The sequence below is a fragment of the Carassius carassius genome, chromosome 47 (genome assembly GCF_963082965.1).
Source record: "Carassius carassius chromosome 47, fCarCar2.1, whole genome shotgun sequence".
Lineage (NCBI taxonomy): Eukaryota > Metazoa > Chordata > Actinopteri > Cypriniformes > Cyprinidae > Carassius > Carassius carassius.
The window spans coordinates 10,588,079-10,614,345 of NC_081801.1; the positions used below are offsets into that span (position 1 = coordinate 10,588,079).

The following is a 26,267-nucleotide window of genomic DNA, read 5'->3' on the forward strand; positions in this document are numbered from 1 at the left end:
CAGAGGAAGATTAGAAGGAATATGTTAGCTTCACCGTCTCTGATGGAAAGAGGGCGTTCACACTCCAGAGAGCCCATTCCTCAGCTGATGCGAGCAGGAAGTGCTGGCAGGAGGAGGAGTGTGTCTGTGGAGAGCAGGAAGAGTCGGTGCTCTTCAGATGGATCAGTAACTGATTTTGAAGAGCTCGCTAAGCCTCTGAATAGCAGGCAAGTCGATAAACAAAACGGCTTGCATATCCAAGTACTGCTGGCCAGGTTAAATGTGATGTCAGCTAAATGTTTTAACATATCTTTTTGAAAATTGTTATTAAATTGTAATACTATTTCACAGTATTACTGTTTTACTTGATCAAATAAACGTTGCCTGGTTAGCATAAGCAGCTTTAAAAAAAAAAAAAGATGTTTAATTAACTAGTTCTAATATCAAATTCGCTTATTACCTGCTGAAAGCTGCATCAGTGTTGTTTGTACATGAAAATTTGTGACTTCTTTTAACTATATGCATGTAAGCTAAGTTTATTTTTCTACTCAGACACATCTATTGACAGATGCTGACCTGTCAGAAGTTGATGCTCGACTCCAGGCCTTGCAGGACCTTGACATGGGACACTAATCCTGGTGGATTCAGATGTCGATCAAGGCTTTTTGCACATAGACTGAGACTGAAAATCTTGGACAATCATTTCTTTCAAACACCATGTACAGACATGTCTGTAGCATTTATACTAGTTAAACAGGTATGTAATTTATGCTAATGAGACTTGAATGCCATTTGTTTTCTTTATCCCTAATGTAACTTTTGGACTTGAAGTAAACCAGAAGTGTCCAAAAAATTTACCTCAGGATATACCGTTTATAACACATTCCTGTGTACATTTTATGAATTGGTGCTGTTCATGTCTATTCTTTACAGCCACTTTAGAATTTATATTTTATATCATTGAGCATTAAAGGGATAGTTCACTCTCAAATAAAATTTTGGTATGTTTTAGCTTACCTTAAGGACATCCAAGATGTAGGTTTCTCTGTTTCCTCAGTATTTCCCATTTTGATATTTTTAGGTCCAACCGTTCTTGTCTGTGACTCACATAATGGATGTCTATGGTCACCACCTCAAAGAACATGCACAGAGGAGTCAAAATTAAACAATTCCCCATCGTAAGTACACATTGATGACCTAAGACACGAAACGAGCGGATTGTGTAAGAAAACTAACAGTATTTATATCGTTTTTACCTCTTGTACACAACCACGTCCAACTGATCTGAGTGCGCGATTGCTTCCCGATGTGACGTGCGCGCGCTCTCTGGCTTATTAGTCTGCACAAGCGCGGAAAGCGCCGGAAGCGATCTCTCGCGCGTGTATATCACTCATTGTTTACACTTACTGCCTATGGTTGACACAGATTTTGGAAGTATTACCTTTCACTGTGAAGATCTAAACATATTTAGATGTACAGGTAATTGCAATGGAAGACGATTTCAATATATCCATAGACAAAGTTGAATTTTTTTCAAAACCATATTTATTTGAAACAGAATACACAGACCAAGTACTCAGGAGCGATCCGCTGCAGCAGCACGTCTTCAAGCCTCAGAGACAGAGATCTCTTCAAAATTGTTGGTGTTTTAGTAGCAAGTGTTGTGAGATGCCAACAGAAGTGGAGAGCATATGTTGTCACGAATGGAACAACAACAAGACGACGACACCAAGACACACACCTGCCTGACTGAAGATCCTGAGTTTTCTCCGCTGTTGAGACCCAGAGTTTTGCACGTTGTGTTTAGTTTGCCACGTATAAACTGGAGGCGAGGTCCAATGCCAGAGGGACCCAATGGCACGCTGTCAATAGAGTGAGTAATGTGTTGTATTTTTTTTATAAACGCAACGATTATAGGGTGCATTATAAACATTAATTTATTACAATTACTGCATTATATTTCAGACAGTGCAGATTGGTGACGTAGCGTGTGGTAAACAATGAGTGATGTGCATGCGCGAGAGATCGCTTCCGGCTCTTTTGCGCTTGCGCAGACTGATAAGCCAGAGTGCGCGCGCATGTCTCATCGGGAAGCAATCGCGAACTCAGATCAGTTGGACGTGGTTGTGTACAAGAGGTATAGGAGCCAAAACACTGTACATATTATTTGGAATATGGAATAACCTTATATTTAATTTATAAGGTTTATATTACTACATTAATAGCTTATTGCTAATAGTAGTCAAACATAACTTTATTAAAATATTATTATTTCTCAGTTATGTTTCTTAGTAATGTTAAGGAGGTTTTCAGAAAACGATCATTGATATAATTTGAATTATAAATGCTGTTTAGTGATTTGGAAACAACGAAAACCATTTTCTGTTTAGCTCAAGGTTTAGGTTGAATTTAGGGCTACCGCCCCTTTAAGAGAATTGTGCTGGTTTCCCGCAAGACCGTTGAAGCGTCATAACTAACTTTGGACGCTCTGAGCCAGCTGTGAATTAGGACCTGAGCGATATAGTTTTCTTACCGTAGCCTATGGACGTTACATTGTCTTAGAAACATCAGACAGCATTATTTTTGGTTTAGGAAACATTTATTTTATTACTCCTGTAAGAAGATTTCACTGTGGGACCTGAATAAACGGTCATTTTTGTTATCTTTTGACATTGGAGTCCTGTGGAGTTTTTTTTTATTTGCCCTGGTACAACGTTCTACGGCACGAGTAACTAACTTTTGCAAGGGATTGGACTGCTGGCCCTGACATAGTAAGAAAACTGTGCTCTATGAGGAAAAAGGATTCAAAATTCACGAACTGCTGGAGCTCTGTGATGAAGGAAAATAAGCAGATTGGTGGGCAGTGAGTACTGAAGAAAAGAGAATGTGGATGCTATTTGTGTCTTTTCTGTTGAGTGGAGACGTCAAAATTAAAAAAGGCTTGTTGCTAATTAGCTAAGTTGGTGCAACTTTAGCTGCTATTTGTAGCAAGTGCTGACAGCCTCTTGTGAGAGTGATAGATAAACGTTTTCACCAGGCAAATAGGAAAATTGATTTTTGGGTTCTCACTGTAACTTAAATTCATCAAGATGAGCCAAGCAGGCTATTCAACCCCCCAACCTGAACCTACTGAAGCTAGACGGGTTAAAGTTACAGCCAAGGCTTATGAAGAAAAAGTTCGCCATGCCATTAATAAAAGGAAAAACAAGCTAGGTCAGCTAACCAGCAAAATTAATCAGATAACTCAGTTAATGGATGAAGGTGACGACAGTAACCTGCCAGCTGTAGAGAAGATGTTATCAGTAGAGTTCAATAAACTGTTTGGAGAGTTTTGTGAACTAAATACATCAGTCAAAGTGTTACTGGATGAAACATCAGAAATGAATGCAGATCAGGAAGGATGGTTTAAGCCGAAGGCCGATATGTTTTATAACTTTGCTGCTAAGGCTGATAAATGGATAAAAGAAGTGCATCAGCGCATAGCCGAGGCTAAAAAGACAAATGAGGAGATTTCTCCTGAAGATAGTGCATCAGTGTCTATTTCTTCGAGAAAGTTAAGGAAAGGGTCTAAAGCACCATCCTCAGTACATTCCAAAGCATCCTCTGCATCAGCGGCCCGTCTGAAGGCTGAATTAGAGAGAGCTGAGCTACAAGCTCGAGCTTCCACTCTAAAACAAAAACAACTACTAGATGAACAGGAAGCTAAGATAAAAGCTGAGAGAGAGGAGTTGCAAATGCAGATCGCACTTGCCGCCTCCGATGCTAAGTGCAGAGTACTAGAGGAGTTTGAAGGTATCAGAGCCTGGTCTAGAGTTAGCCAGCAAGATGGTATGAACTCTTACATAGAGAAAGCAAAGCACACGGTACCACAAGCTCCTAGGCAAGCTACGACTACTCCCCAAGCAGAAGTCAGAATAGAACCTGCTCACAGAGGTAGCCATGGAGCCCCTACTAGTGATGTGAGGACGGAACAGGAGACTTTGCGACCAGAATCTTCGCCATTATCCATTATTGACCTCCTAATGAAACAACAGAACCTCGCTACCCTGCCACCTCAGAAGATTCCAATATTCAAGGGGGACCCTATGGAATACAGGCTATTCATCAGGGCCTTTGAACATGGAGTAGAGGATAAGACGGATAGTGACAGGGACCGGCTGTACTACATGGAGCAGTACACGGACGGGCAGCCGAGAGAGCTTATACGAAGTTGTTTTCACATGGAACCGCAAAATGGCTATCGTGAAGCCAAGAGGCTCTTGAAGGAGCACTTTGGTAATGGATTTAAGATTTCAATGGCATACATTGACAAAGCACTGACCTGGCCGACAATCAAGTCAGATGACGGAGAAGCACTTCACTCCTTTGGCCTTTACCTCACAGGATGCCTCAACACAATGTTGGATGTAGAGTACATGCAAGAGCTTGACAGTGTGTCCAATATGCGAGCTATCGCTGCCAAGCTTCCATATAAGCTGAGGGAGAGGTGGAGAAGCAAAGCATGTGCTCTCCTAGAGAAGGAGCAACGCAGCGCTAAGTTCAGGGACCTTGTCGGCTTTGTGATTCAGCAAGCGGAAGAAGCCCTCCACCCACTCTTCGGCGACATTACGGATGGAAACAAGAGCCATGTAAGGGCTCACAAGACTGAGAAATCAGCCAGAACGAGTGGTGCTCAGAGAAGCTTCACTACTGCAGTCACAGCAGTCAAGAATCCGACAGAGACAAAATTAAAGCCCAAGGGAGAATCACTGTGTGCTTTCTCGACCCCTTGTCTCTTCTGCCAAGGAGAACAGCATACCTTGGAACACTGCAAAAGGATGAAAAGGTCTCTTCACAAGGGGAAGATCGACTTTCTTAAGAGTAAAGGACTATGCTTCAGTTGCCTGAAACAAGGACACATGAGCAAGGCCTGCGGTGAGAAGATGGCCTGCCAGGTGTGTCAGCTTACTCACCCGACAGTTCTCCATAAGAAGAATAAGGATGCTACTGATGAAGCAAGACAGAAGGAGCCATTGACTGACACGTCCAAAAACACAAAGTACAAGGTGGAACGAGCAGATGGAGAATCCAGTTCAGTAGTAAGTGGATGCATCAATGCAGAGATGAGGACCTGCAAAGCTGCTGGGGCCGGCAATGTTAATAGTGTTTTGGCGATCGTTCCAGTACATGTCAAGGCCAAGAAAGGTAATAAGATTGTGACTACTTATGCCTTCCTCGACCCAGGCAGCAATGTCACCTTCTGCACAGAGAAGTTAATGGCCTCACTCAAGGTCACAGGGAGGAAAACAAGTATTCTGCTGAAGACCATGGGAGGCGAGCGGCTGGTGAGCAGCCAAGTGGTGTCTGGTCTGGAAGTCAGCGGCATGGATGGCAACAGCTTCCTGGAGCTGCCCAACATCTATTCTCAGAGGGTGATCCCGGCACGTGAACAGAACATCCCTCTGCAAGAGGAAGTAGACAAGTGGCCTCATCTCAGTCAAGTGAAGATCCCAAAGATTCAGGCAGAGGTAGATCTTCTCATTGGGACTGACGTACCCAAGGCCATGGAGCCGTGGCAGGTGGTACCTAGCGTGGAAAATGGGCCATACGCAGTAAAAACACGACTGGGCTGGATTGTCAATGGTCCTCTCCGTGGAGTCAACAGCCATGACACGACTAGTGGACTCATACAGGTCACTTCCAATCGCATATCAGTGGCTACGCTAGATGAGCTGTGGAACCATCAACAGTTCAAGATCGACTTTCCAGAGTGTCAAAACGACCGTGTAGAGATGTCAAGGGAGGACATCCAGTTTCTGGAAATGGTCTCGCAGTCAGCAAAACCTATAGAGGGTCACTACAGCATCGGTTTACCACTGAGGAACACAGTTTTCAAGATGTCGAACAACAGGAAAGCAGCTGAACAGCGAGCTCTCAACTTAAAGAAGAAGTTCACAAAGAATCCTCAGTTCCATGCTGAATACTCTGCGTTTGTGGAAGACTGGATCGTGAAGGATTACGCTGTCAAGGTTCCCAATGAAGAGATCAGCCGTAGCGATGGAAAGGTGTGGTACTTGCCACATCATGGCGTATATCATGCTAAAAAGCTGAAGATTCGAGTGGTGTTCGATTGTGGGGCGTCCTTCCAAGGCACCACATTGAATGATCAGCTCCTACAGGGGCCGGATCTGACGAGTACTCTGCTTGGTGTCATCACAAGGTTTCGGCAAGAAGTTGTGGCTGTCATGGCAGATGTGGAAGCCATGTTCCACCAGGTACGGGTTCCGGCTGAAGATGCTGACCTTCTGCGGTTTCTCTGGTGGCCCTCTGGTGACATCAAACAAGACATCGCAGAGTACCGAATGAGGGTGCATATATTCGGTGCCACTTCATCTCCGAGTTGTGCCACGTTTGCCCTACAGAAGTGTGCACACGACAGCAGAGGTCAGTACAATAATGCAAGTATTGACACAGTACTACGCAACTTCTATGTTGATGACTGCCTCAAGTCTGTCTGCTCAGAAGAGGAAGCAGTATCTATGTACAGCGACTTGAGGGCCATCCTTCATTCAGGAGGATTCCGCCTTACGAAGTGGGTAAGCAACAGCAGAGCCGTGCTGTCTGCAATTCCTGTGGAGGAGAGAGCTGAAGAACTAAGAGACCTCAATCTTGACTTGGATATGCTACCTGTCGAACGAGCATTGGGGGTCCGATGGTGTATTGAGAGCGACAACTTCAAATTTAGGATCATTATTCAAGAGAGGCCACCCACAAGAAGAGGCATTCTCTCCGTAGTTGGCTCTATCTATGACCCGCTGGGTATTCTAGCACCAGTGGTCTTGACAGCAAAGCTAATCCTCCAGGAGCTCTGCCGACTCAAGCTGGGATGGGATGATGACGTTCCAGAGCACCTCGCTAAAGAATGGAACAGCTGGTTGGAGGATCTTCACTTGTTGAAGGATTTTGGAGTGTCTAGATGCTTCAAGCCCAGGGACTTTGGCAAGGTAATATTCAATCAGCTGCATCACTTTGCAGATGCTAGCCAAGAAGGCTACGGAACAGTGAGCTACTTGCTGCAGGAGAACGAAGAAAACAATCTTCACGTTGCCTTCGTCATGGCAAAGGCCAGGGTGGCACCCCTCAAGCCCCTCACCATCCCACGCATGGAACTAGCGGCAGCTACCATGGCAGCGCGCATGGACAAAGCCCTGAGGTCAGAAATGGAACTCCCCTTGGAAGAATCGGTGTTCTGGTCAGACAGCACCACGGTGCTCAAATACATCGGAAATAGAACCAGCCGATTTCGCACCTTCGTTGCTAATCGAGTGGAAATGATTTTGAAGCTGTCAGAAGTAAGACAATGGCGACATGTAAATACAGCCAAGAATCCTGCTGACATTGCGTCAAGAGGACTTGACGTGAGATCTTTCCTGCGCAATGAGTCATGGATAAAGGGGCCGGACTTTCTCACAAAGCCAGAGGAGGAATGGCCACAGAACCCAGACAACCATGGGGACCTAACCACGGAGGACCCAGAGGTAAGGAAAGCCGTGGTCAACACTACTGCAGTCGAAGAGCAGTTGGACACAGTGCAGCGGTTCCTTGAGTATTACTCCTCCTGGAATCGTCTGAAGAAGGCAGTCAGCTGGATGCTCAAACTGAGAAGCACGCTGCTGACTCTGTGTCGTAAGAGGGAGGAGATGAATGCGTCACTTCCACAGTCTGAGGTCCAGAAAAGGATGAAGATCTTCAAGGAAAGCCTTCCAAAGACCAACCTCACTGTGGAGAACCTCAAGGAAGCGGAGCTTGAGATCATTCGTTTCTGTCAGCGGCGAAAGTACTCTGAGGAGATCCTGTACTTCGGAAAGGTGAAAACGTTAAGATGAGCAGTCAAATCTACAAACTCAAACCCAAACTACAGGAGGGGATCCTTAGAGTAGGAGGAAGACTCAGCAGATCAGCGATGCCTGAAGAGATGAAACACCCTGCCATCCTACCTAAGGACTTCCATGTGACGGAGCTTATACTCAGAGATATACATGAGTGCGTGGGTCACAGTGGTCGCAACCATGTACTGTCCAAGTTGCGACTGAAGTATTGGGTTCCTGGTGCTCACTCAGCTATAAGAAGAGTCCTATCAAGATGTGTGACATGTCGACGCTCGCATGGTGCAGCTGGACAACAGCAGATGGCAGATTTGCCCCAGGACAGGGTACTTCCAGATGAACCCCCTTTCACCTATACTGGAGTTGACTACTTCGGTCCGTTCGAAGTCAAACGGGGCAGAAGCTTAGTAAAGAGGTGGGGCGTTATCTTCACCTGCCTGGCTATTCGTGCTGTCCATCTGGAGGTGGCATCATCGTTGGACACGGACTCATTCATTGACGCTCTTCGCAGATTTCTAGCAAGACGAGGCCAAGTGAAAACTCTCCGTTCAGATAATGGGACTAATTTTGTGGGTGCGGAGAAGGAGCTAAGGAGAGCTATGGAGGGATTGAAAGCAGTCTGCGTCAGAGGGGCATCCAGTGGATTTTCAACCCCCCGACTGGTTCCCACCATGGTGGCATCTGGGAACGGATGATTCGGTCAGTCAGGAAGATCCTCAGTAGCATTGTAAGGCTTCAGACTCTGGATGAGGAAGGCCTGCACACTGTCTTGTGTGAGGCAGAAGCCATCATCAACAGTCGACCTATAACCAAAGCCTCTAATGACCCATCAGACCTGGAAGCGCTTACCCCCAATCACCTCTTGCTTCTTCAATCAAAGCCTTCCCTGCCACCAGGCCTCTTTATGAAGGAGGATGTCTATGCCCGCAGGAGGTGGAAACAGGTCCAGTATATAGCCGACATATTCTGGAAGCGATGGACAAGAGAATACCTCCCGCAGTTACAGGAAAGGCAGAAGTGGACTCGTGCTTCCCGGAACTTCGCTGAGGGGGACATTGTCTTGATCGTCGATGATTCTGCGCCCCGCAACTCCTGGGTCCTTGGTAAGATCATCGAGGTGGTTCCAGACGCGCACGGGCTCGTGCGCCGGGTCCGCATCAAGACGAAGACAACCACATTAGATAGACCCATTACCAAGGTCTGTCTTCTCCAAGAAGCTGCATGAGGCGGTGCTGAAGACGGCTACAGAGACACTCGACAGTTATTAGTTATTAGTTTAAGTTTGTTGACTCCTTGTTGTTTTTTAAGGTAATTTTTTCTGAAATAAGAAAAATTAGGGGCCGGAATATAGGAGCCAAAACACTGTACATATTATTTGGAATATGGAATAACCTTATATTTAATTTATAAGGTTTATATTACTACATTAATAGCTTATTGCTAATAGTAGTCAAACATAACTTTATTAAAATATTATTATTTCTCAGTTATGTTTCTTAGTAATGTTAAGGAGGTTTTCAGAAAACGATCATTGATATAATTTGAATTATAAATGCTGTTTAGTGATTTGGAAACAACGAAAACCATTTTCTGTTTAGCTCAAGGTTTAGGTTGAATTTAGGGCTACCGCCCCTTTAAGAGAATTGTGCTGGTTTCCCGCAAGACCGTTGAAGCGTCATAACTAACTTTGGACGCTCGGAGCCAGCTGTGAATTAGGACCTGAGCGATATAGTTTTCTTACCGTAGCCTATGGACGTTACATTGTCTTAGAAACATCAGACAGCATTATTTTTGGTTTAGGAAACATTTATTTTATTACTCCTGTAAGAAGATTTCACTGTGGGACCTGAATAAACGGTCATTTTTGTTATCTTTTGACATTGGAGTCCTGTGGAGTTTTTTTTTATTTGCCCTGGTACAACGTTCTACGGCACGAGTAACTAACTTTTGCAAGGGATTGGACTGCTGGCCCTGACAAGAGGTAAAAACGATATAAATACTGTTCGTGTATTAGGTCATCAATGTGTACTTATGATGGGGAATTGTTTAATTTTGACTCCTCTGTGCATGCTCTTTGAGGTGGTGACCATAGACATCCATTATGTGAGTCACAGACAAGAACGGTTGGGCCTAAAAATATCAAAATGGGAAATACTGAGGAAACAAAGAAACTTACATCTTGGATGTCCTTGAGGTAAGCTAAAACATATCAAAATTTAATTTGAGAGTGAACTATCCCTTTAACAGAATGTGAAATGCATTTTTTTATACAGGTTATTGATCCCATAAATAAACTGATAGGGCATGGCATTAGCAACACCAGGGTTACAGATTTGTTACCAAGGTAGTGATAAAATATCTTTATGTAAGTTGCTTTACATAAGCATCTGCCAAATGAATAAATGAAAGCTGCTGCAGAGATCCTGTCTTTTGGCATCTAACATTGCATCAGTTGTGGCCATTTAATAATTTTTGCCATCTCTCACAAAGTCTGTGTCTCTTATTGTTAATGTGACCCCACCAAAATCTTGTATGTTGAATACCAAATGCATTAAATTGTTTCTTAATTGTGCTAATGATGTCAGAATTTTTAAACCTCTCTTGATTTATAAAATGACATGGTGGTCAATAGATTACCATCTGCTATATGAGCTGTCCTGAATAGTCGCAGATAAAGGAATTTTAGTGACTGCATCAGTTGGACTAAAAATACTTTTAATTTTACAGTACCAAACTTTGCTTTATCGTGACAGCATGTCAAGATTTCCATTAAATAATGACTTGTTTTTCACCCTGTTGTTTACATGATTGTTGTTGCATGGCTCCCGAACATTGTGTGGGCAACTTTCATGAACTGTGAAATATTTATTGATCTTCGCATACTTAAACATATCAAAAGGTTTTATTTTTGAGTGATCGGTACCTTTAAGTACTTTATCCAAAAACAAACCGCTCTCTTTTAGAGACATTATTAAATATATTAATGGTCTATTAAGAAAAGCATCGAGGCACAAATGATTTCATCCTGTACTGAGGTTTTTAAAACAGAATTTAAGGACGTTGTCGACGACAGGTTAGGTGGCGCTGTTAATCTAATTTAATGTTTTTTGACCTGTTCATTTTTGGCTCTGTTGCTTTAAATATAAGTGGGCGGGGCAAAGATGTACAGTCTGTTAACGTTACTCTTTAACAATACGCCAATGCACTGAGTAAATAATACATTTTACATTATTGCTGAAAGCTGCATCAGTGTTGTTTGTACGTAAATATTTGTGAGTTCTTTAAATATTTCAGGTGGTTATTATTATTATTTTCAGAGGCTAAAAGAATGTGATCACGGCACCTTAACGTTGAGAGTGGCCCAGTATTGCTTTTATTCTGCAGCAGCGCAACGCGTCATACGCAAGGTGCGGCAGTGCCCAGCGCAAGCTGGTTACGCCTGGGTTTGGTCCTAATCTGGATAAACCCATCAACAACCTCAATGCTCTTGTAGATCAGAAGCAGCGTGATGACTAAAACGCCCGATTCCCCGGCACCCTGCGCTGGTATGGGTGATGTCCACCACAGCCATCCCGAGGAGCCAGTGGAGCAGCTCTCCAGACGCGCTCGCGTTGCTGTACCTGAACTGGTCGTTACCTGCGAGCCGAGTGTCCCGGAGTGTGACCAGATCCCCCGCGGACCCTGCTCGGGCTCCCATCACCCCGATGAGGAGTCCATCTGCTCGGACAGCGGGCTCAGCGGCTCCCCCGCCTCGTCCCTGGCGCTGAGAAAACTGTCCATCTCGTCCTCAACCGGCCTCTCGCCAGCTTCTTCTTTTGAGGAGTGCGAAGAAGATTTATCTGGTTACGGCGAATATAATCAGTCTTCAGGTGAAGCGCTCACGGTGAGAATCAAAACTATTTAACAAGACGATCTATTTTAACATGTAACGTTATCTATTTTTATGTTAAGCTACCAGTAAGCCGTTTTTTTAATTATTATTTTTTTGTGTGAATAATCCATTAGCGTCCAGTCTTGTATTTTATTTTTTACTTATTCCAGTTTTCATTAGAATCTATTCAGTTAGTCACTATGCAGAGGTGTACAGTATTTGAGTATTAGTAGGTTACTTTACTACTATAGGTCTACTTATGTAAGCAATTTGTACTTTACTAGAGTTCTGCACTTTCAAGTATCAAAAGTCTATTCAAGAAATGTTTATTTTAATTTTTTTTAAATTATCATTTATAGGTAGGCTACTTAGACTTTTAATTGAGTCAAATGTTTGTCATAGTATTTATACTCGAACTTGAGTACAATTTCTCCGTTTTTTACACCCTTGAAAACTACGGTAATGTCAGTTTAATAAGTGAATATAGGTCCTGTATTAAAATACTTGCTTTTTTATTTCAGCTTTACTAGTACTTGTTTAATAGAAGCTACCTATTTGCATGACACTAGTACACATCTATTGGTATTAATAACATTTTAACTGACTAGATACTGTTTAATTTATTTTTTATTGTCATATATAATGACAATTATTAGTAAAATTACTAGTAACATGCTACTAACTAGTCACTTAGGACTACATAAAAGTGTCTAAATAATAGTTTCTAGTGTCTATTCATTTAGTAGCTCTATTTGATGTATACTTGTAGCTGGATACTAACTATACTGTACCTTGGTCCTATCATGATACTCCAAAACATGTTAACGTGGTAATTTTTGTGATTTATTTTGTTAACTAACAATACATTTACTAAAAATACAACTGATCATTATTAGTTCCTGTGAGCACAGGTCCATTAAACAATATTAAGTGTTACACATTTTGATTTTAGTAATCTAGTAAATGTTTAAATATTTGTTATATCAATAAATGTTTTTGAAGTATTCTTTCTTTGTTAGTTCTTGTTAATTGTTGTGATTAACCAATGTTAACAAACGGAACCATGGTAGCTTTTTTGATTGCAGGTGCATTGAATATAAGTGTGCACACAGGTGTATGCATCAGATTATAATATGCACTTGAGCAATCCTCATGATAACTGATTAACACTACAGGTTTCAGGTCATGAGATCATTGCTTCTGAATGAAGAGGAAAATTCCACACGTTTTTCTAAACTACTTTTTTCCTCTTATGTTTCTGATAAAGTACCTGAAAGTCATACACAATTAAACACATATTATACAGATATCTTACCAGAAAATGACTTTGGTAAAAGCTGAAGTCACCGTTTAGAATATTGCTTGAGTAAAAGTCTTAAAGTATGTAATATTTATTGTACTAAAAGTACAAAAAGTATTTTTTAAATCTTAAATGTACATTAAGTACTGAAAGTAAAAGTACAAGTAAATGCAAAATGGAAAAGAAGCAGTTAAATATATTTATAAAAATGTTCATACACAGCTTGAGTAGCAAGATTGTGTTCAGTTTTCACTATTTCTTCCATTTTGTATTTTTGGGTAAGAATAAGAAGCACTTCATCCGATACTTAGTGTCTTTCATTCCAACATAAAACATTTCTGGAATCTGCATCTGAAATAGCATGTATTTAGACTGTATAAAAACAGGAATTTACACGGTTTATGTATCTCAGTGGGGACATGGATGCATTTAAACTGCAGATACATATGTATAAATAGGCCTAATGTTTTGTTTTTAACAAAAAGTTGAATACTGAAATTTTAAATAATTTAAAACCATAAAATGTTTCAAAAATGTAAAATTAAAACCGCCAGTAGGTGACAGCAAAGCCCCTTTCACACTGCACGTCGGACCCGGCATATTGCCGGAACATTGCCGGGTCGCCTTCTGTGTGAAAGCAACCACGTCCCGTGATTGATTCCGGCATTGAACCCAGGTCGGGGACCTAGTAACATTGGGACGAGCGCTGTGTGAACAAAAGCCAGATCTAATGCCGTGTCGAAGTGATGACGTGCGTTATCGTGCGACTCTTTTAGCGGCTGTATTGAAGAAAGATCAACGTTCGCGACAAAAAAATATGTGCAAACTGTAATGAAGTAGAGATCAGTTAGTTCCTCACTTTCCGCGCTGACGCCAAGATCGTTTGCTTGCTTCAGTGAAAGTATAACCTGCCTAGCATTTTCAACTCATACATTACACGTCACGCCCTGATGTCACGTGTCGTTACGGGATCTTTACTGGTTGTGTGTGAAAGCACGCACATATCCCGGGTAATCACTGGCAGTGTGAAAGTGCAAAATCTAGCGACACGGGAACAATTGCCGGAACACTTTACCCATGTATTTGCCGGAATGGCAGTGTGAAAGGGGCTCATGTAAATGTTAATGAGTGAGTCATTGAGATTCAACCGATTCATTAAAACGGCTGATTCAATCAGAAACAAAGCATTTGACCGTGTTAAGGAGTGAATCTTACTTACTTACTTACTTACTGCCCATTATGCCTCTGGCATGTAGGGCAGCAACGAAGGTCCTCCATTCTGGTCGATTCTGGGCTATTTTCTGGACATCTCCCCATGTCAGGTTCATATATTTCATTTCTTCCTCTACTGTACGACGCCAGGTGATCTTTGGTCGTCCTCTCTTTCTTCTACCTTCGGGTGTCCAATGAAGGGCTACTCTTGGGATGCTGTCTTGCTCTCTTCTCAAAATATGGCCAATCCAGTTCCAGCGCCGCTTTGTTACAATGCTACCCATGCTATCTTGTTGACATCTTGTTAATAGATCCTCATTTGATATCTTGCTTGGCCAAAAAATCCGACAGATTCTTCTCAGACTCCTTGTGTGGAAGACTGACAGTTGGCATATGTCACTTGCTGTCATTCTCCAGCATTCTGCGCCATACAGTAAGGTGGATAGAACGCAGCTCTGATATAATTTTAGTTTTATCTTGGTTCTATACTGCTGAGACTTCCATATGTTGTTTAGCATTCTGAATGCATTTCTGGCTTTGTTGATTCTGTTTTTAATGTCATTGTGTGCACCCCCATCGTATCTTACAGTACTCCCAAGATAGGTGAACTCATTTGTTGTTAGTAGAGCTTCTCCATTCACATGTATCGGTAATGGATCTAGGATGTTTAGCACCATTACTTCAGATTTCCTCTGGTTTATCTTCAGGCCAACTTGCTGTGCAAAGTAGCTGAGACGTGTTGTTTTCTCTTGCATGTGTTGGTGAGTGTGTGAAACTAGAGCCAGATCATCAGCAAAATCAAAGGAGTGAATCACTGAATCATTTATTCGATTCGTTCAAAAAGCTGATTCATTCATTAAGTAAACACTGTTCATTGCTCAGAGATGCAAAACAGTGCTGTGATCTGTTCGGAATTATTTTCGTTAGCAACATTGAGCAAAAACAATCAATATTATGTCTAAAATGTAAGTCACTTATTGCTTTACTGAACTTGTATATGTTGTATGAACTTGTGTATATATAAAATGATTATTAAATGTGTTCATGCATCTGCACAAAAACGGTAACTACTCTTTGTTTCACATAGATTAAGTTAACTAAGCCTACATTTAATTATATAAATATAACAAGCATACAGAAGCATTCTTGCTGTCTACAATTTTGAATTTTAATAGACTAATAAATCAACGTGCATGCACTCTGATTTGGTGATACAGCTACTTGATAACGTCGGATTGCACATCATTAAAACAACACTTACCATATTATTGCAGACGATGCTGTATATTGCACACTCCTCGATTTGAGCGGGAAATGAAATCATCCTTGGTTGTGCGCGCACTTGTTTGCACATGAGCAAAGGTGTTTTTAGGAGTCTAACTTGCAAATGCCAGACCACTGATTCATCAAACCTGCTTTCCTGCAGTCTGTATTCTTCTGACTATTTTGTAGCGAGTAACGAATATGCTTCTGGGAAATGTAGTGGAGTAAAAGTAAAAGTTGGCTGAAATATAAAAGCTCAAGTGAAGTACAGATAACGTTAATCCCAAAAAAATACTGTAACAAAGCATTTTTACTTCGTTACATTACACCACTGGTCCCAATGATATTGGAGTTCGATGTTTGTATTGTAAAGAAGTGCATGTGAGTAGTACAAATGTCTCTTAAGATGTTCCAGTGAAAGCAGAGCAGCCAACATCATTGTAATAACAGTGAATCAAATAAACTCAATGTGTTCTAAAATCAACAAGGAATATATATCATTGCTACTATAAAGGTGTTTTTATATAATCTGCATTGTGCTGTTGTAGGAGTGATACAGTCTCCAATCCTTTTGATGATATAATTGAATCATGGGATTTGATTCTATGGGTCATTAAGGTACAAATAAAACTCCCATTGAGAAAATCACAATAGCGATTGAATGCCGAACTGAATTGAAAAGGTCAACAGATGGATTTACCTCCAGCTCTGTATGGTGGGGCTCTCCTGCTTTGTTCTGGAGGATGTCATTCTTGTCTGACTGGTTTACCACTAGTCAAGAGTGAGTGTGTGTTTGAACTTGGAGAGAAGAGAAAACTGTACAGGGTTGGAGGTTAAGTGGCTTCATACTGAGGGCTCGGGAAGAGGTGGGTGAGCAGCAGATCTGATTTTTTAGATGGATAGTTTACCCTAAAAATGTTATCATGTACTTACCGCCATGTTCTTCCAAACATGTATGAATTGTTTCTTAGGAATATAAAGATGTATTTTGAGAACTATCTTAGTATTTGTTTTTGGTCGTTTTTTTTTTTTTTTTTTTTTAACAATACAGTGCAAGTCAATGGTCACCAGAAGATCACAAAAGATAACATCTTTTGTGTTCCATAGAAGAAAGTAATTTTTATACAGGTTTGGAACAAGGAAAAGGTGGATAAATGAAGGTAGAATTTTCTTTTATGTGGGAACTATCACTTGTCTTAGGTCAATAAGTCCAGTATATTAGCTAATAATTTGACAAGGAAGTTTACTTCAGGTTGTAAAATGTGAAGTACCCCCCAAAAAAACACACCTATGAATTCATAATACTTGTAAAAAAAAAAAAATTTTAAACAGTGTTTTACCTCAAAACTTTTACCTCTTTGTTGGCACTGTGATTTATGTGAGTGGCCACACTGGCTCCTTCATTTGAACTGGCGACAAAACAAGTCCCATCTGTAAATGTTTCATGAACCTCCTTATAAGATAAGCTATTTCTTAATCACTTGGTATTGCTTGATGACTTTGTTTAGTCCGAGATTGCTGTCAATGATTTGCCACATGGGGTGAAACTCGACCTGTTGTTAGTAGAGGAGAGGGAGTTGTTGAAGTCTGAAGTCGACCGAATGCACTCGTTGCCCCAGTGCAGCTCACACTATAAATAATGAGAACAAAAGAGAAGAAAAGAGTAGTCTCTAGCAGCAAACAGCCCTGTACAGAACCATTGTGTACCATGCGGTGGCTCCTAGTCGTTGGGTGTTAAGTCTCATTCATCTTTTCTTTCTTTCATATCTCCTCTTCTAAGACTGATCTGTGGAAGAAGTCAAAGAATATGGTGAACTGGTCTCCACTTCCAGTGAAAAAGCGCTCTCCCTGGGTGCAGGTGGTCGGCCATGCAGGTTGTTATTGGTGATCCTTGAACTTTTTCTGATTTTCAATGTCTGAAAGCTCACATTTTCACATTGAAGACTTGAATTATTTTTTGCTGTATGGTCATGTGATATGGATATAAAGCTAAATACCTTCTTTGTCTTACGTGGTGTTTTTGTTGCCATGTTGGGTGATTCCTTTTTTTCCGACTATAGGAAATTTTCAGACGGGGAGTGATGGAAGGCTGCTGAAGAAGTACTGCGAGTGCGAGCATCAGTGTTTTCTGCAGCTCATGAGCGACTCACTGCGGCCCTTCGTTCCTGGATACTATGGTGTGACTCAGCATGAAGAGCAGGATTACAACCTCATGGACGACCTCCTTGCTGACTTTGACTCGCCCTGCATCATGGACTGCAAAATGGGGAGCCGGTGAGGATGTGATTTATAAATTCAGCAATTCAGCACTTATCAAAGTACTTTTTTTTTTTTTCTTGCAGAACTGGTAAAACTGGTGCAAACTGCAGCTTTTTTTTTTAGCTAAGACCTTCCACTCAAACAGGAAGAGGCAATCTAACCAGCTTGCAAAGCAACCAACCACAGTCTATTTTTGTATTAATGTGTGGTTTAGGAGCAGGTGATGCCAAAAATAATGCACTGGCAAGCTAAAAATATATTTTAGTCATGGCACAGCTGTATTTACATATGACTGCATGAAAACACTGTTAGTAAATTAACTGAATTTTTTACAAAAATCGAATGTAACATTTTCATTTAGCTCAAAACTTCTCAGGTGATACAACTCGAAAGCACTTATTATCATCAACACAGAAATTCAGAAATTGTTGCAGTTAGGCATTCAGACTGGAGCTTATAATTATCATCAGTGCTGTCATAATAGGGACTCTTGGTTTGACGTCTGTGGCTAAAGGTGATGATACACGGGGCAACTTTTTTTTAGCATTGCTGCCAGGCAGTGTTGCAGAGCAATGTTGCTTGGGCACTTTCCCATTGAGAATGAACAACAGTTTCTATCTGGATTCTTTAGATGGATCTTGGGACTTGTGACTCACTTGGTTGCCCAGCAGCATTGCTCAAAAAGTTGGCCCGTGTGTCATCACCTTAAGATGGTTGACGGCAGTGTCCAAACCATAGTGGAAATATGATGACTGGTGCCCAGAAGCATTTTCATATCATAGTGGACCAATCCTGTTAAGCCAGTTCTAACAAACCATTGACAATGTTTCCATACTAAATAATTATTCCTATGGTAATGTTGACCTGTTTACTGCATGTGCTTTTAGGACTTACTTGGAGGAAGAGTTGAGGAAGGCCTGCGAGTGTCCTCAGCCACGCAAAGACATGTATGAAAAAATGATTGCAGTGGACCCAGACGCCCCTACTGAGGAGGAGCGGGCCCAGCAGGCAGTACTCAAAACCAGATACATGCAGTGGAGGGAAACACTCAGCTCAACAGCCACGCTGGGCTTTCGCATCGAAGGCATCAAGGTAGATATGATTCAGGAAACCTCTGAATTTATACAAAGGTCAATAAACTATACAAAACAATACTGACCAAAAATGCTTAGTATCTTATTTGATCTTTATTAGTTTCGTTTTTTGTTTGGCCTTCTGTAGAATGTCTTGACATATTTAATCTTTCTTCAGAAATCAGATGGCACATGTAACACTAACTTCAAGAGAACAAAGTACAAAGATGAGATCATCCAAGCCCTGGAGGATTTTGTTGACAACAACATGTTAATCTTGGTATGGATTTTTGTTAGAACAATAAAAAAATGTATATGTATGTATATATATATATATTATGTATTGATTTATTGATATGAATATTTAATTGTTTATGTACAGTTAAGATTTAAATAAAATTTGTTTTTTATTATTATACAATTGTTAAATGTAATATTTTCTTTCCATACAACTGGAATATTTCTGTGCATTATAATTTTATGATGCCTGAATTCACTTGCAGCTTTTAAAATGTTTGATTTAAAATTTTAATTAGACAAAATAGTATTGAATTTAAATGAAAAATAAAAATGCTTATTGTATAAAACAGAATTTAAATATCAGCACAAATTTGTATTGGCAATATATTAGAATCTTCTTTTTTACAATATATTCATTATTTATTCATTTAAATGTGAATTTATTTACAGTATTTATAAATAGAAATTATAATTATTGATTATTATAATCATGAAGACAAACTATTTGTTTCTTGGGAATAACATTTTTGTGTGTTTTTTTTTTTTTTTTTTTAATGTTTTGTTAAAATATGAGTAGATAAATGTAATTTTATTAATAAGATTCGGGAGGAGCGCGTCAGATACTTAGCCTAATCAACACAGGTGGACCATAATCAAGTAATCAATCCCATAGTATAAATATCGCTGACTTGCCTCTATCCATTGACGGTTTATCAGCATCCCTCCTCCACCCCATCTCCTCACTTCGAGTTCACTTTATAAATAGACGGGGAAGGGGGGGTACTCTAGGTTCGGGCCATTCCCGAGCTCGGAGCCCTTCCCCGGACAGCGAGCCAAATACGCATACCATACCTCAGCTAATTATATGTAAGCGTGAACTAGTGAAATGCAATTATATATTCTTATTGTGTGTATAACTAAAATGAATTCTATTTTACATCTTGCTTTTAAACATGTTGAATATACGTAGTTTTTAATTAGGGATGCACTGATACCACTTTTTTCAGTACTCGCCCAATACCGATACTTTGATTTTTGGTACTTGCCGATAACGAGTACCGATACCGATACTTTTATTGCATTTGTACATTTTTCAAATAGTGGGTACAGAAAAGAGTTATGGCTGTTTGGTTTAAATAATGGTTCCTCTGCCTGTGCCTCTTTTAACCATTAATCCGTTTAACTATTAAGTAAACAAGTTAATTGTTTAGCTCTTCTGTTCACACAGAGAAGTTACCAACAACGCCTGAAGGAACTGCGAGCTGTGCTGGAGAAATCCAATTTCTTTAAAGCACATGAGGTGAGAGGCATCTTCATTTTCCAGATGCACTTTGTTCAGGAATCATACAGGCACTAATAGGGATGGTCTTGTGTGTTTTCCTGCAGGTGGTGGGCAGCTCCTTATTATTTATCCATGATCTGACTGGCAAGGCTGGAATCTGGATGATTGACTTTGGGAAGACTGTGCCCATGCCGCCCCCTCTCACCCTGGACCATCGCAGCCCATGGGTGGAGGGCAACAGAGAGGACGGGTACCTCTGGGGCCTGGACAATTTCATTGACATTCTGACCAACATGCTTCCGGAGAAATGAAAGGCATTGTGGATCTTCAGAATTGTCATTTTTTGCACAGACTGTCTGATTTCCCTCTTTTTGTTTCTACATGGATAATATATGAAGGTAGGAGAGAATCGATGGAATGGACTGACTTGCCTCAACAATTACTACAAGTCCTACTTATGAACATCTAAGCTTGTGAATATACCTGCTGAAGCCTCTCACTATATGGTTGTTATCACTGCTTTTGAAAAGCTGCATGTATTTTTACACTGTAAATAGATTTTTATTTAAGCAGTTTGCTCTTAGGGGTTGATTGGCAAAAGATTAGCTTAGTTTTATGAACATTAACTGCTGGTGAAAATCATTACAGTCGTGTTGTTTTGATAGATATATTAAGATGCGAAAAAAAAGCTATACTTTTGAATACTAATGAACATCTGGAACTTCATAGCCTGTCTGTGATAGTTCCCAGATATTTTTCCTGCGTTTTGCTTCATTTTTGTGACCAAATGTGTCTAATTTGTGTGGGGATTAACTGAATTGAAGTGCACACTATTAACAGTCCCATAAACTGAAGCTGAATGAAATCACAGAACAACAAAAAACCTCTTGCACCTTTCTTAGTACTGTTTTAATAACATTGCATAACTCCTGATATAAGAAAACATTTAAAAAAGTGTTCTGTCTTAATCAGATGCTAAACAGCCACTGTTAATAGCAAATGTATGCCAATTTGACTGAGAAGGGTGTGTGGGATATTTGAGCTAGTGCTCCTTATGCACAAATTCAGGGTTTGCACTTTTAATTTGAAGGTTTTGTACTGTATAATAAGTAAACGACTTGTGATCATCATGTTGGGAGCTTTATTGTCCTGGCTCTATTAGTTTTGCAGTTCTGGGTTCTGATGATAACTATATAATCTTTTTCCATTCTGGCTAATTTTGTAAAGGTGTTTGACTGTCAGCACAATAAACATAAATATGATGTGATTGTTCTTTCATTCTGATGTGATGTTTCAAAGCCATACAAAGGAATAAACAGGGCTCCATGCTTAATGTTTGTTTAGGACCACTTGTGCTCTTAATTAAATTGGGAGCACAATGGAAAAATGTACGTAGTAGCACCAAATGATCAATGACAGACATGAAAGCAAATTTAAAAAAATCTGAATAATAAGACCTATCTGGCTGTAACAAATCAAATGAAACTAGGATCAGGAAAATCCTTGTGCTTCAGAGGTGCACAGATGCTACATCTGAGGTGGCATTTATATGCTTTCACTCAGACTACTTAATTTACTTTAACTGCGTGCCTTATAGTAAGATATTAAAGTTCTAATAAAGACAAGACTTCCAATACTACTGTACATAATATTTAGTAGGAAATTTAGTTCGAGTATGATTCTTAGAGGATTCTTTTGTTTTTTTTTATCCTATTAGGATCCTAAGATTGTTTCGTATGTGGAACGCACACACAAATTATTTATTTTTTGGCAAAAAAAAGAAAGAAAGAAAAAAAAAACATTCTTCAGAATATCTTGTGTGTTTTGCGGAAAGTAAGTTATGAAGGGTATACACTGATCAGATTTTTTTTAATTAGTCATATGGTTTAACTCATTTTTATGTTTAACATATATATTTGTGGGTGATTTATTTTGGCCTAAAATGGCTAAATAGCCTGTATCTTGTGAGAATAACATCCAAACTTCACAAAACTTGGTAGACACAAACATGACATTCAAGAAACAGGCCAAATTTCCAACAGCAATTATTCGGTAGGATTTCTAGCTAATATTCTGGAAATATTAATATTAAATGTAAATCTTTTATTTTCAGTTTATCGCAGTGCACATAACAGCATAATGTTGCCTGGAGCAAACAAGCACAGTAATAACAACAGCCAACAGACCAGACAGCACAATCCCATCCTCTGTTCCATTCAGTTGCAGAAGAGCCCACACAGCTATTCTCCTCATTTCTCCGCTAGCTCAGTTGAATTGGAGCAGTATGTACCGTCATTTTGTCCACCAAATCCAAAAACACATTTCAGATGATGACTTGAACACATCAGGAAGGCTGTCTTTAAGGAAAATTATTATGTTATCAACTTGGCTGTAAGATATTCAGGAATCCCGGAAAGATGGCTGCATCGTTCTGGGACTTGAATTACGCTACAACTCCTCCACAGACACCAGCTCTACAAATCAGCTCTGAGTTCAGGCATACTAGCCCTGTGAGGTGAGATGTAATCTTTTACAATATGTGATAATCATTACAATTTAACCTGATGAACATGACCATCTTGATCGTTCACATTGTAGTTCACCTATGCAAGAAAGCTTAGACTGGCCTTCAAGAGAGCAAGTGGAGTTCACAAGATTGAACCCCTCCAGAGCTAAAGATAATACAGGTTCTGTGTGCTTTTGTTAGTGATAACTTTTAGGCTGTAGTTCATTTCACTTTAGTGTAATTTTCCTCTGGAATTTCATCATACATTTCAGAAGGAGAATGGTGTATGGTAACAGCCACTCGCTCTTCGGAAAGAAGAGGCCAGAGGGAAGACCAGCAGAGGGTGTTTCACAACATCTTGCCAAGAGTGAGATTTAATTATTTTCTTGTTTTATCTTATTTTATTTTGTATACTCCATCCTCTTCTCATAATATCTATTTTAAGAGATTGGAGTCTAATGTATTCTGTGCTCTGCTGTAGGTTAAAGCATTATTAAAGGGATACTCCACCCAAAAATGAAAATTTTGTCATTAGTCACTTACCCCCATGTCATTCAAAACCTGTAAAAGCTTTGTTCGTCTTCGGAACACAATTTAAGATATTTTGGATGAAAGCCGGGAGGCTTGAGACTGTCCTAGACTGCCAAGTAAATTACACTGTCAAGGTCCAGTAAAGTATGAAAGACATCGTCAGAATTCTCCATCTGACATGTGGGAGTGGTTCAACCGTAATGTTATGAAGCGAAGAGAATACTTTTTGTTAAATAAAATAAAGACTTTATTCAACAATTCCTTCGTTAACTTTGTTTCACCATATCACCGTATGCTGCTTATGCTCTTTTGTGTCATCAGTGCCACAAGGATGCTCTGTTTCTACATGTATTTATGCTTTGATTTGAAAAAAACATTGCATCCTTGTAGCACGGCTGACACTGAAGAGCTTAGGAAGTGAGTGATGTGGAGAAACACAGAGGAGACTGTTGACAAAGGAATTGTTGAAGCCGTTATTATTGTTTCGTGTACAAAAATATTCTTGTTGCTTCATTACATTATGGTTGAAACACTGATGGCAGATGGACTATTCTATTTATTGTAAACAAATCTTCTTTTTGTTTCGTAGGCGCATTTTCTCCAGCCAAATAGAGAATCAAGTGCTTTTTCACCCTATGCTAATGACTTCTGCTTGAACGGTAGAGATGCCAAGAACATTGCTGAGTCCCCCAAGAGCAGTCGTAAGCTGCACCCGCTGACACAGCCGGGCTTCTACAGTCCAAAAATCCCCCGATCAAAACACTTTGAAGCTGCACAGTCTGCAAAAAAATCTTTGAAAGGATCTTCTTCTACAAACAACTTGAAAGAGTTCTTTGCTCTAACGTTGCCTCTTCTGTGCTCCAGAACTGCTGTTCTAAAAACCAGGTGAGCTGCATAAACCATGTCATAATGAACAGTATGTGCAATTTCTGTTGAAAAGGCCAGATTAAACCTGTATGAATTTCCATGATGCCTGAGTCTGATTTGTTGTATTGCTGGAAATGACTTTTATGTTTTTAAAATAAAACCTTATTCTTTGTTTTTATGTGTCTACAATATGTGTGTGTCTATGGTCTTTGTGTTTAATTTCTGCTAGCCCTTTGTGTTCCAAACCACAAAAAGTTACAACGTTTGTGGTGGAAAAGCCTCCTTTGATGAGAGCTGTGGTTTCTCAAACTTCACCAACCTCAAGTCAACCCAACAAAGAGCACTTCAGCCAAATCCAGCCAATAGAGGACAGTCTCATCAAGGACTGCAGTTTGTTCAGTCTGCAGGAACCCAAGAGCAAACCTCCTAGATATGACCAACCTGTCTGGAGTCAGAGCCAGAATTTATTCACTGAGGATATTTCTACCAAGGATCATCTTTCTATTAACACAGTACATCTGTTCCCTAAACACCATTCTAGAGCATACCAGCCTGCTGCGCTTTGTTCAAAACTGGAAAAGGCAAATCATGAGAGATTTAGCTTGAGTGTTGACGCTGACATTAAACAATCTCAAGGTGACCCTGACTGGTCATGTCAACTTCAAACCAGCCCAGCTATACCTGACTGCAACCCAAAACAAAAGAAGACACAATACACACAACATAGAGAAACCGGTGATGTTAGAAACACAGAGCACAACCATGTAAATAGGTAAGAGGATAGCAGATCTTTATAGGGGTATTCTTATTATTTTTAATGTACTGTTTTGGGGGAAGTTGTGGCCTAATGGTTAGAGAGTTGGACTTGCAATCGAAGGGTTGTGAGTTCAAGTCTCGGGCCGGCAGGAATTGGGTGGGGGGAGTGCATGTACACTGCTCTCTCCACCTTCAATACCACGACTTAGGTGCCCTTGAGCAATTGAACCCCCAACTGCTCCCCGGGCGCCGCAGCATAAATGGCTGCCCACTGCTCCGGGTGTGTTCACAGTGTGTGTGTGTGTTCACTGCTCTGTGTGTGTGCACTTCGGATGGGTTAAATGCAGAGCACGAATTCTGAGTATGGGTCACCATACTTGGCTGAATGTCACTTCACTTCACTTCACTTCAAAATAGTAGCTTATAGTAGTGAGTAGTGAGTAGTGCGTAGTTTAAGTTCAGTTCCAATGAGATGTGTAGCAACTTCTCATTAGAATACTTGATTTTGATTGGTCAATCGCAATTTAGTGTTCAGATTAATATTCATGTTGTTTATAGCAACACCATGTACCATTATGCTCATAGAATGAAAAATAAATAAATATATATAAAAAAAAATGCAAGGCCAAGAGACCTTAACGTTTTTAAAAGTTAGACTACTATTAACTTAAGCTGTGTTTTTGTAACATGAGAAAAATCCATAAAATGTATAATCTGAAACTAATTTTGTTAGTAGTTTGTTTTGCACTGGTTTAACTTTTTTTTCAGTCAGGTGGATGTGAACTCAAAGAATGTGTTTGGTGAACCTCGGGTGATCGCATCACTGCGAGCAGCATGTTCCCCGCGGCCTGTTCGTAAGAGCACCGTGGTGGAGGACTTGAAAAAACTCCTTGTGATGGATGACACAGAGGACAGCACTCAGGGTGATTCAGTATGTGATTTATTTGGCTTATATTCAGCAGTTCTGACTTCTAAAGAACTTGACAGCCTAGGACAATAATGTGAAAAAGCAGGTAGCCTATTGTTCTGCTGAGTATTGGTATGTGAGCAGTATTGCCATGTTGCAATCTGTTTACTGTCTCTTTTAGGCACCTCAACAAAAAGAGGCAGGGCTTTGCAAAGGTTTGCCAATGTCAGGTTCATGCACAAGTCCATCATTACTCAGTCAAAATAATCCAGTGTCTCCCTCACTCACACCCATCCATCTCCACCTGCAAACACGTCAAACAGGCAAGAGTTATTCCTTTTATGAAGCATAACGTC

The 26,267-nt window shown here is 40.3% G+C and overlaps 2 protein-coding genes across 4 annotated transcripts; both read left to right on the forward strand.

Annotated features, from left to right (window-relative positions):
- The first annotated feature begins 599 nt into the window (after nt 1-599).
- On the forward strand, nt 600-21,015 carry LOC132130149 (inositol-trisphosphate 3-kinase C-like). 3 transcript variants are annotated; one of them, XM_059541816.1, is made up of 8 exons: nt 600-617; nt 11,162-11,727; nt 17,286-17,364; nt 17,551-17,764; nt 18,637-18,841; nt 19,001-19,102; nt 20,291-20,362; nt 20,449-21,015. In XM_059541816.1, the coding sequence occupies exons 2-8, from the start codon at nt 11,353-11,355 to the stop codon at nt 20,653-20,655; spliced, it is 1,254 nt and encodes a 417-aa protein (XP_059397799.1). In that variant the 5' UTR covers nt 600-617; nt 11,162-11,352; the 3' UTR covers nt 20,656-21,015. The 3 variants fall into 3 exon arrangements, with proteins under 3 accessions (XP_059397799.1, XP_059397798.1, XP_059397801.1); XM_059541815.1 differs by lacking the exon at nt 600-617 and having other exon boundaries at nt 10,875-11,727; XM_059541818.1 differs by lacking the exon at nt 600-617 and having other exon boundaries at nt 10,876-11,727; nt 17,289-17,364.
- Nucleotides 21,016-23,054: 2,039 nt separating this feature from the next.
- On the forward strand, nt 23,055-26,263 carry LOC132130239 (uncharacterized). Its single transcript, XM_059541944.1, has 5 exons — nt 23,055-23,217; nt 23,971-24,266; nt 24,478-25,020; nt 25,773-25,935; nt 26,093-26,263. Exons 1-5 carry the CDS (start codon nt 23,137-23,139, stop codon nt 26,261-26,263), a joined length of 1,254 nt encoding a protein of 417 aa, XP_059397927.1. The 5' UTR covers nt 23,055-23,136.
- The last annotated feature ends 4 nt before the right edge of the window (nt 26,264-26,267 follow it).